Raw genomic sequence first — 12,124 nt, forward strand, 5'->3', positions numbered from 1 at the left:
CTGACCTCTGAATTACTAATTAAATAACTACATAGCTCAGAAATTTCTCAGTGGGATAGCCCCAGCAGCCCACAATAAGAAACAGAATGCAGAAAGTACTGAAAAAATATAAAGAATCTGGCTAGAAATCATTTAAAGAATTTAAAGAGGCTTTAAAACCACCTAAATCTAAATGCAATGTTTTCTGGATGAGAAACTGAAGTCCAGAAAGTTTAAATTAGGCTTGCCCATTCCAGCTAGGTAGAGCTAAGATTGAAATACAGACGTACAATTTCCCAAGCCAGTTTTCCACAATGCCAAGCAGGCATTCCCTTGTCCTAAATATTTAATTTAGCAGGCATCCTTCCTATACATCTTAAATCCTCTGGTTCTCAATTTATAAAAAGTTAATAAACAGATGGAACCTAATTTCCTAAAGTGGCAGCAACAAGCATTATTTTTTAGTTTACCACTTAGCTCTGCCATTATAATTAATAACTGAGTCACATGCACACACACACACATACACAGGAATTATATTTCTGAAACAATTATGATTTGTGACACCCACAATTCAGACTGCTTGATATGGTTTTCTCTTACTTTTAAAAATGGTGAATCTTCCAACATGTCAAGGAACTCAGGGAAGTAATCTCCCACTTCTTCATCAACTGCTCCCACCAGGCTGATCTGTCGCATTGGGCCAGCTCTGTAAGTACCGTGAGAATATGTTCTTTTTACCTGAAGGATATGGATTTAATTAAAAGTTACACATAAGATAATGCTTGTTATCATTGTGTAACACCAAATTATATTGTCTGAGAATATTATAACATAATGTGAGGTAAGCAAAACAAAACAAAAAGGCCTTTACAAACAGTAAAAATAAGTAAATAAATAAGGCATGAAAAAAATCTATGCCAAAGCTATTTTATCTTCTCTATTCCTACATACTGCTTATGAAAACACAGATAAGATAAACTGTATAATTCTAGATAGCTGAGTCTAACTTCTCATAACATTCATTATTTGATCTATAAGGCCAATGAAATTTATATTCAAAAATTCATATCCTACATTCTCTTAAATGGTTGATATCTTTTTATCAGAATTTCCAAAAGTTAAAAAAAAAAAAGAATTTCCAAAAGTAGACTGCCTCAAATGTTACATTTAACCTTTACCAGTGGGTTGTATGTCTAAAAGGCCACTGGGAATGATCTTTCCTTCTAGATCATACCATATTAATTAAAACCCAGGTTTACATGTCTGTCATTAACTCTGATAAAAACTACTAGAGATTGAGAATCAGGTGTGCTAGGTCCCAACTTTACTTCTACTATCACCAGCAGCTATGTGACCTTCAGAAATCACATAAATTCATTGAGTTTTAGTTTCCTCAAATGGAATGATTTACCTCAGATTGCTGAAAGAAATTTAATAATTACATAAAGCTATAAAGCCACCCACACAATGCTAGCAAATGGGTAGCATTCAAGTATCAACTGAAATACAACAACCTGCACTTCAAGAATCTTGATATCTGAGGCCACGTGCGTGATCAGTCAAGCATCTGACTCTTGATTTTGGCTCAGGTCATGATCCAGGGTCGCGAGATCAAGTCCCACATCAGGCTCCATGGAGCCAGCTTAAGGTTCTTTCTCCCTCTGCCCCTCTCCACCCACTTAAAAAAAAAAAATCTTGATACCTGAATTCTGGCAAGCACATTTAAATACTGCAAAAAAATCTATGCCTTTTCATATCCTAATGTTAAGAAACAAGAATCTTTATAAAGGAAAACAATTTGCTTTCATGGGGCACCTGGGTGGCTCAGTAGATGAAGTCTACAACTCTTGATCTTGGCTCAGGTCGTGATCTCAGAGTCATGAGACAGAGCCCCCCCGGTGGGGCTTCATGCTCAGCAGGAAGTCTGCTTGAGATTCTCTCCCTCTCTCTCTCTCTGCCCCTCCCCACCTCCACACGTAAAGCATGTGTGTTCTCTCCCTCTTTCCAAAATAAATACATCTTAAAAAATAAAGTGCACTATAAGTGGTTTACTTCTATACCACTTAACACAACTTTTGAGTTTAATAACCTAATATTCAAACATACACTAAGTCAGTTGGAATCATGAATTTATTTAATGTTTTAAACATGTCAAATTACATGTAACAATGCATTCAAGTTCAAAAAGTATGTATCTGATAAAATATACAGATGGCACTTAAGCAGTTAAAACAAAATATAAGAATACAATCCATACACCTTTCACAAAAATGGAAATACTTCTTGATTTAGATGACACCTATGTTATTAAATACTATATAAGCAAATATCCCATTACATGGAATGAAATAAAATCTACAATATTATAAGATAAAAAGGTTCAACTCTCCAAAAATCATCTATCCAACAATTACAACTCAAGGGCTGTAGGGATAGTGGGATAGGGGAGGAAACAGGTTAAGGATTTAAAGAATCTCTATGTAGCCGAAAGAAATGCCATAAGACCATGACTCATAAAACGGTCTCTTCTGACATACATTTCTACATTAGGCACATTTCTCACCTCTGAAATCATAAAGAATAAGAAACTACAAATTTAAAATGGGAGGAGTCAAAAAAAAGCAAGCATACATAGCTGCAGCTCCCCTAGGAAATCAGTATTATAGCATCATAATGACCAACCTAGACTGAAGACAGAGTTAAATTATATTGCGTATAATTTTGTTGCATATTACATTAAAAATGTTATCCTCATTAAAATCGTGGTACCTAAAACTAAAGGCTTCCATTATCTACAAAGTCACTTAACTAGAAAACCTCACACACATCCTGATGATAGTGGACATGAGATTACTAAATTTGTTTTATTTACTTCAAAAACATTAATCAAACCATCAGTTTTTTGATGCAGTAGAAAGTTTACCAGAAAATATCAAAACAGGACAGCCCAGGTAGCCCAGCGGTTTAGCGCCGCCTTTAGCCCAAGGTGTGATCCTGGAGTCCCAGGATCGAGTCCCATGTCGGGCTCCCTGCTGAGCCTGCTTCTCCCTCTGCCTGTGTCTCTGCCTCTCTCTCTCTCTCTCTCTCTGTGTGTCTCTCATGAATAAATGAATAAAATCTTAAAAAAACAAAACAAAACAAAAACACCAGAGACCTGACTCTGAGGCCAGCATGCTACAAAAAGAATAAAGTGGCTTTTCTGACAGGGAAACAAAAAAGTAAATTTGTAAGACTTAAAACTGTTTTCTCTTATTTTATGTATAAAAATTGCTACAAGGGAAGAAGCAAATATGGTAATAAGGAATTCAAAGAAACCACAAGAATGACTCACTTGAAACAACTTGCTGTTTCCCAAAATATGTTTCCTGATACGCCAGCCCCTGAAAAGAGGATTCTATATCGTCTTGTAAATTTGGAGGAAACTCTTCTGTTTGGGAGATTTACCACACCCAGTACTACCGTTTCTGAGAGGTCTCACAGTAAACAGAACTTATTTGGCTCAGTATTACATAAACTGTTCTGACTTCAAAACCTGTTTTTCTCATAGTAGTTTATCTATCAACATCTCAAAATATTAAAAGTTCCACAGAATAATAGTGAACTATAATAAATACAGAAGATATTACAGATGTTCCTACCTAGTATTAGCATCAATCTGAAGAAAATACAGTAACAAATTTGATAGTTATCAGCACAAAAATTGAGGAGGTGAGGGGAGAAGAGGCTGTTGGGTCAATTCTACTGGGTGTTTTGAGGGGAGGGGGGAAGGAAGGGAAAGTCTTATTTTAAAAAACAAGATTTAGCTCATCACATTCTTACAGAGGCAATCTAAAATCCAACATAAATGAGTCTGCCACAAGAGGGAGCCATTTCCCATAACATCTGACATATCCTTTCAAATCAAAATATAACAGGTAATGAATGACCTTTAGTCAACATTCTATTTCAAAAATATCCATATGCCTTCAACTAAAATGAGTTATTATTCACTTTTAAATCAGTACAATAAAGGAAAAATTCCCCTGTCTCAATTAGAGTATCTGGTACCTGCCAAAGTAATATTGTATACAGATCAGCTCCTAAGCACTCAAGGAAGATGTGACTGGCACAAATGGTCAAAATGAGAATTTAGTAAAAAGGCAGCTGATGGTTCAAAGAAGGTATATCAAACGGTCAGCAAGAAATCAGTAAGTTAATTCTCTTCATTTTGCAGAGTGGCAAAGCTTAACAGATCAGATCAGGTTTAATAATTGTTTCACTATTAAGATATTAACCACTTTAATCATGAGTTACCACCCTGACCTAAGTTATTTAATACAAACAACTCAGAATTAGGATAAAATAAAAAACAAGATTTACAGTTTGGGGGAGGAGAAAGTGGTTAGAAGACAACTGTTCTTCCAGTTTTAATATTCTCACAGCTCTAACTATAGGGTTCGAGTATGTGCTGATTAAATACTGAGTGACAAGAAAGAAATCTCATTTATTCCTTGACAGACCAAACTCCTCTGTCTCACTTGACTTTTTGTTTCCCTACTATCAAATGAATATCTGAACAAGATGGAGATGGTAGAAAAGCTAGGACAAATGTGGAGGTTGCAAATGGCCAAAAATTCTTCCCAGGTATGTATGCTCATTTCTGAGCAGCATAACTGCATCATCAAGAAGTGAATCTGGGTATGGCCATTTCACTTCCTTTGCCCAATGGAGATTAGCAAACACAGCACAAGCAGAGGCTTGTGCACTGGGGACTGCACTTTTTTTCTCTATGAAACCCTACAACAACCACCATGTGTATGAGCCCAGGCTAACCTGTTACATGAGGAGAGAAATGTGATCATCACTCCAGCTGACAACTACACCAACCGCTAGACATACAAACAAGATCTCCTAAGACCAATTGACCTGCCAACCACTAGCCATGTGAATGAAGCCACCCAACCCCAGCCAAGATGACAAAAACCATAAAAATTCTCCAGATAGCCCAAAGAATTGTGAGAAATCACTTTAGGATATTAAGTTTCTAGGGTTTTGTTTTCCACAGCAAAAGAACTGATACAGATAGGTTATGAACTTACAACAAAAATCCATGTATATGTTTCTTCTCAAAGACTTTTATCATACAGTTTGACATTATATCACTAACCTCACAGCCACAATATTAGAGACATGACATGATCTATTAAAACAATATCTATATTTCACATGGTCTTTAAATTTTTCAGGCAACCTGCAAGGATACAGATGAAGATGAGAAACATTATTATACAAGTAAAAAAAATTCCAAAACCGTTCAAAGACTAGGATGTCTTGATTCTCTGTCACTGCCATGTATATGTGTACTGTGTGTATATATATAAACACATAAATCCACAAAAAAACTCAAATTAACATGTTTTAAGGATAAAAGCTAAACAGGTACAAAAAAGTTTTTGTGAAAACTACAGAGTAATATCACAAAGATAAACGCTATCACTATAAAGGTCACAGAAATGTCTATATCATTTGTCATATTTTAGTTTCCACCGAATTAAAGGCAAATGAATTTTGGTTAAATTCTAGCTGCTTGGATTTTAATTAGTAAGGAAGGGAGGGAGGGAACTAGTCTCATGAAGATGGACTTAGTTGGGTTCCACAAGGCACTGACAGAGCCACCAGGCTGCACTATCAATAGCTGCAGTAACAACTTAGGTCCATCATATACAGTGGCCTGCTGGTGGTATTAATTCTTTGGTTCTGATACATACCTGGGCATATGAGGATCTGTTTTAAAACTGAAGTTAATGAAGTTTTATTTACATTTCAAGCCTCAATATTTGCACAGAGTACAATATTAGAATACAAGAAAATACAGAATATGTATCTTAACATACTATACTATATTACCCACTAAAAATAGTGCCAATGATTCATTACACAAATACTCATTATCATGAATTTCTTTAATGCTAAATGTATATTCCAAACTAAGATTAAATAAAAACAACAAAGGTTAGATTTGTACCCTTCTCTATTAACTCATTCAATCATGTTTCTAGATCTCTTGAATACTGCTTTTCAGACTGGTTTTGACTTGGAATAAAGGTTTTTCAGAATATAAGAGGTAGAAAGGGGGAATTAAAGAGTAGTTACTAGATTACAAAATTTAAAAAATCAAAACTTCCCTACAGGTCTGCTTTCCTCTGCTCTGTAAAAAGCATTATCTCTCAAATAGAGCAGATTCTACTGAACCTACTAACCTCTTCAACTTTGTTTACAAGAAGTCCTGATCAAATCATCAAGCTAGAACATGAATTTGGCTTTCTTTCTCACAACTGGTTTTCACTATGGTTGATATTAAGTGAAACTACATTCTAATATTGATACCTCCTTTCCTTCTTCCCCTAGAATACTAACACACAATTAGTTCGATTACTGTTATTTCAACCAATTCTTCAGTGAAGACAAATTCACAGGCTAATTCATTTAACATCACCAAAATACACAGCTTCACTATGTGATTCTACTAACAAGCATGCATGATGCATGATAATCCTATAGATAAGGGGAAGAAGGATACTGGAAGAGAACTAAGGCACAAGATACATTTTCAATTTCTCAAGGTGAGTGTCAATGTCATCTTCTAAAAGGTACTCAAAACTTCCAAATTTTTAATAACAGTGACCAATAAAATGAAATCCTCAAATACCTAGGAACAAACCTCAAAAGACGTAAGATCTATAGGATGAAAAAAAATATTATTGAGAGAAAATAAAAGACAAATGAAGGTATGAGATATCATGATTATGGACTAGAAGACATCAATTCTACCCAAACAACTATAACTTCAATGTAATCCCAATCAATATCCTAAGCAGATTTTTCTGTGACTGACAAACCATAAAGTTTATATGAAAATATAAATAGCCAAGAAAATCTTGAAGAGCAGCAAAATCGATATTTACTCTGATACTAAGTTTCATTATAAAGTTCAGGCAATTAAGACAAACAGAATAATGAAATTAGAGCCCAGAAACCCACACCATATATATGATCCAGCTGATTTATGGCTAAGATGGCATTGTAATATGTGGAATGAGTGCCTTTTTCAATAAATGATCATGTCCATGAAGAACCATATGGAAAAATATGTACCTTGATGCTTACTTCATACCATACACAATAATCAATTCCAGGAGAACCGTAGATTTATTTTTTTTAATTTTTTTTAAAGATTTATTTATTTATTCATTCAGAGAGAGCAAAGAGAGAGGCTGAGACACAGGCAGAGGGAGAAGCAGGCTCCACACAGGAAGCCCAATGCGGGACTCGATCCTGGGTCTCCAGGATCACACCCCGGGCTGCAGGCGGCGCTAAACTGCTGCGCCACCGGGGCTGCCCAGAACCGTAGATTTAAGTGCAAAAGGTAAAACAAAAGTTTCAGAAGAAAACTTCAGAGAATACATTAATGACCTGGGGTAGGCAAGATTTCTTAAACAGCACACAAAAGCACAAATCATACATGAAGGAAAAAAACTTATAAATGAGATTCCATTAAATTTAAGAACTTCCAGTCACCAAAAGACACTCTTAAGAGTGAAAAGAAAGGACGCCTGGGTGGCTCCAGTGGTTGAGCATCTGCTTTTAGCTCAGGGCATGATTCCAGAATTCTGGGATCCAGTCCCGCATTTAGGCTCCCCATGGAGAGGCTAATTCTCCCTCTGCCTATGTCTCTGCCTCTCTCTGTGTCTCTCATGAATAAATAAATAAAATCTTAAAAAAAAAAAAAAGTCAAAAGCAAGCCACTCAAAGAGAGGACATATTTGCAATGAGAGGACATATTTGCAATACACAGAGCTGACAAGATTTTTGTCCACAATATATTAAGAGCTCCAACAAATCAATTAAAAAGAAAAGCCAATAGGAAAATATAAAAAAGAGTACACTAGTTTTAGAAAGAAGATAACCCATTGGACAATAATTATATAAAAAGAAGTTTGATTTCTTTAGTCATCAGGAAAATGAAAATTAAAACCACAATGAGATACTACTACACAGCCACCAGAATGGCTAAAATGAAAGGACAGACACTACTAAGTGTAGCCACAGATGTCAAACACTGGTGGTAGGAATGTAAATTGGTACAACTTTGGAAAACCTGTAGTATCTAATAAAGCTGAACATTTGCACACTTTTTGATCCTGAAATTCCAATCTTAAATACATACCAAACAGTAAGAAATACATATGTTCATCAAAACATATGTACAATAATATTCACAGTACCCCTATTTTAACAGCCACAAACTAGAAACAAACATCCTTGGTAAACAAAACAAATAAACTGTAGTTTATTCATACAATAGAATACCATACCACAATAAGAAAATAAGCCACTGTTACATATAAGATAGATCAATCTCACAAACATAATGCTAAAGGAAGGAAGCCACATACAACAATTCACATACTATTTGATCCTATTATATAAAAGTTCAAAAACAGGCAAAATTTATCTGTGGTATCTGAAGTCAGGAAGTGGATACCTGGGTCTTTGTGTATATATGGGGGAGTGCACAGTAGTGATAACTACTAGTAATATTCTACTTTTAAAAATCATAGGTGTGTTCATTTAGTAAAGCTTCATTAAGCTATACACTTATAATATGTGCATTCTGTGTATGTATACTGCAATAAGGTATATTTAAAAAATCAGTTTAACAAAAGCTTTAAAAAGTTTATCTTTAAAAAAAATTTTAATTGAAAATGAGAAATAAAACTATTATACAATCCAGCAATTTAATTTTACTTCTAGGTCTTTAACCAAAGGAAATGAACACTGTCTTGAATAGATAGATGCACCCCCCACTACCGCCCCATGCTTACCTCAAGTCCCTTTCCCCCAGGTCCTGGCAGCCACCAATCTGCCTATTCTAGGTATTTGATATAAGTGAAATCATACAATATGTGACCTTTTCCGACTGGCTTCTTTCACTCAACATAACGTTTTGAAGGTTCATCCACATCATGTATCTGTATTTCATTCCTTTTTATGGCTTAACAATATCCCACTGCGTGCATATACCATAATTTAGTCAACTCCTTATCTATATAAAAAGTATTTGTGGTAATTTTTTATCTTTAGTACTTGCTGAACTCACTACCTTAAATGAACACACTCAAAAATCCTCTTTCAGAAGCCAGCCACCATCTATTCAGCAGAGTGGAAAGTCATAATATTTTACCAAGTCAGTATAACTCTCTTTGTATAACCTGTTAATGTTCTATGAAATATTTCTAACCAACAGAATTAACTGAATTATCTTTATTTTGTAGGTGAGAAAACTGAGACATAGAGCTAAAGCAGCTGTCTAGTGTCACATTTAGTACGTGTCAAGACCAGGACTAGCCCCCTTCTCTTTCCATCCACCCCATATCAGAGTTCCTCCAGCTACCCACATTAACCCAGTCACAACTCACTACAATGACTATAAAGTATTACTACAAATTAAATCTGGAAGAGAGGTTCCAAATTTAGGACAAGGGACAAGAAAAACCTCAAGTTATAGACTGGTTTAGCTCCAAGTACATGTTGTTAGTCCCTGTAACTCATAAAGCATTTTCCCAAATAAAAAACTCTATAAATGGTTAAAAAAAAAATCATTCTCTGGAGGGATACCACAAATTAGATTAAGAGACAGAGCTTTAAAAAGAGAGAGAGAGAGAGAGAGCGCTTTACTTAGGAAGAATCAAGAAATCAGAAATAAAAGTATGTGTGGATGTGACTGGATGTCCAGACCTTAAATAGTTGGAAACTATAACTTAAACATGTATCAAAAAAAAAGAAATATACTCAGAGTAAGTAAAACAGTTCTGGATAAAGATTAAGGAGATTGTGTTCTACTCCTGGTACTGCTGCCAAACTTAAAATAGAAAGTTACGCCTATCTATGTTTGTTTGCTTATTTGTAAATTGAGAAAGGTTGCAACAGATGATCACTAAGATCCCTTTCACACTTTCTTTACTTTTTTCCCTCCTTCCAAATTAGAATAATGTCAATTATTACTTAGAAAACTGGAGACTTCAGCACCCATAAATATGAAAATCAGCTAATCTCCTGGCCTAAGCAGTCCCTGATCTGAGAGTGGGTGAAAAATGTCAATGGCCTTTCAGAGGAGTGCACATTCACTTTCAAGAGTCAGTGGACCAGATTTTGCCTCCACTGTCTACGATGATGGACGTTCTATTCTATAGAAAAGGATAGGAAAGGAAGTTAGCTCAGTAAATGCAGTGCTACTTTTCTCACATAATTGTACAATTAACTGATTCCTTTGTACGACAATATATTTAACAGCTGACATTTACTCAGCACCTACTATGCGATGCATCGAGCAGCAAGCGATTTTAAGGCATAAAGCAAGAAGTCAACTTTAGGTGATTTTCAAGTAAGAGAATTGCTTACATGGAAAATACATGGCTAAATTCATTTCAGTCCTTTCATTTCCAAGATAAATACTTGCAAAAAAGGACAACAGAATCCTATTTCAATAATTATCTTTAAAAAAAAAGAGATTAAGTAGACTCTGAAATTTATACTCTTATGTTTACATCAAGAAAGTAATTTATTCTTAATATTCCCAAGAGTTGTCATTATATTCTTACCTTTTTATTTCAAACCTACAGTAAAATGAACAGAAACTTGTCTAAAACATTTAACTAAACAAAAACAAAAACATTTAACTAAAAGTTAAAAAAAAAAAAAAAACCCTACAAAACTAAAAACCTCTTACCTGAGCATGAAAATTGGACATAGTCGTCGTTTCTATATCCTTCTTTCCTAATATCTCCATTTTCACTGGTGAATTGGGAAAATTAAATGAAAAGTAGTCTAAAAAGTCAGGTAAATAAGTAGCTGCCCCATGAACAATACCCATTACATAGAAAGCTGCAGAGTTTTCATTTTCACTGAACACTAGACCCACAAACTCTTCTGCAAACCTCTCCATCTCCACAGGAGACAGGTGGGAGAGTTCATTACTGTAGGCGTGGATAACGGATGCGCCTCCATTAGGCTGGTGCTCAATATGAATGAGCTGTTTGAACTCCAAAGTGTCCAACCTTTTGAGGTTATTCTGAACCCGTGGCTCCTTTAATGAGACAAATGGAAACTCATTATTCTCTGGAATTTTGGAATCATAGTTCTTGTTATCCAAATTCTTTCCACTGTAATCCTTTACATTATCACTTAGGATGCCTTTGGCTTCTTGATCTTCAACATCAGATAGCAATCCTGAGCAGATGGTTTGAATTGATTTGCTATACATTTTTGGACGCTTCCGTTTTTCATTCTCTTTGTGTTTCTTTTTCTTTTTCTTCTTTACCTTTTTTATTTGTAAGTCTTCTGCATTTGTTTTTGGTTTCTCCTTCCCACCTGTGAGGGGAAAAAATTTTTTTAACTCTGTATTGTAGTTACTTAAAAAAATCATGCTTAAGGAACTGTCTAGAACAAACTTACACCTATAGTCTCCCATGGTACCATTCTGACATGTAGCAGATTCTCAGTGTTTACTGAAGTAATGAATGGACATTACAGAAAGTATATTCTTCAAATTTAAAGGGAGAAAATCAGAAATGGGATGAACAGAGGTCAATATGAATAACGACCTCCAGATGTTTCCCACTGATATATATCATCATTTTTACTCATCTAAGTTCTTCAAAATTGCATGTAGTTATCAATACTTGTAAATCATAATGGGAGAAAACGACTTGCATAGTGTAACAGTAACAAACACAGCATTTCCTTAGCTTTTTACCATATTTCCTCCTTAATAAAACTACTCTCTCATCTAAAATGGGCTATTTTAGAGGTCCACTAGAGTTTGCAAAGTTCCTGATGAAGATCCAATAAGGCGCCATAAGGAAGATGATAGAATAATTTCTCACATTCTAAGCATAAATAAAGTATACCCATGTACTAATAAAGAGATAAATATAAAAGACTTGGGGCATTATAAGCTTATATATTAATGAGCTTATGTAACTGAAGTAGACTCTAGGCCCAGAAATTTAGAATTCCAAAAAATAAGAGTAATTTAGAGTCTATATAGCTACAGACTAAGTGTACCTATAAACATGTAACATTATCACAATATATTTCTGTA

At 34.9% G+C, this 12,124-nt stretch overlaps 1 protein-coding gene across 1 annotated transcript in view; it reads right to left on the minus strand.

The window, feature by feature from the left end:
* RSBN1L (round spermatid basic protein 1 like) overlaps positions 1-12,124 on the minus strand; it is a 60,206-nt gene that overhangs the window by 10,442 nt on the left and 37,640 nt on the right. Inside the window, exons 3-4 of the mRNA XM_077863892.1 lie at positions 10,751-11,391; positions 583-720 (exon numbers count right to left, since the gene is read on the minus strand). Coding sequence (XP_077720018.1) covers positions 583-720; positions 10,751-11,391 — 779 coding nt within the window. The remainder of the gene's footprint in view (positions 1-582; positions 721-10,750; positions 11,392-12,124) is intronic.

Source organism: Canis aureus, chromosome 21 (assembly GCF_053574225.1).
Source record: "Canis aureus isolate CA01 chromosome 21, VMU_Caureus_v.1.0, whole genome shotgun sequence".
In the NCBI taxonomy this organism is placed as follows: Eukaryota; Metazoa; Chordata; class Mammalia; order Carnivora; family Canidae; genus Canis; species Canis aureus.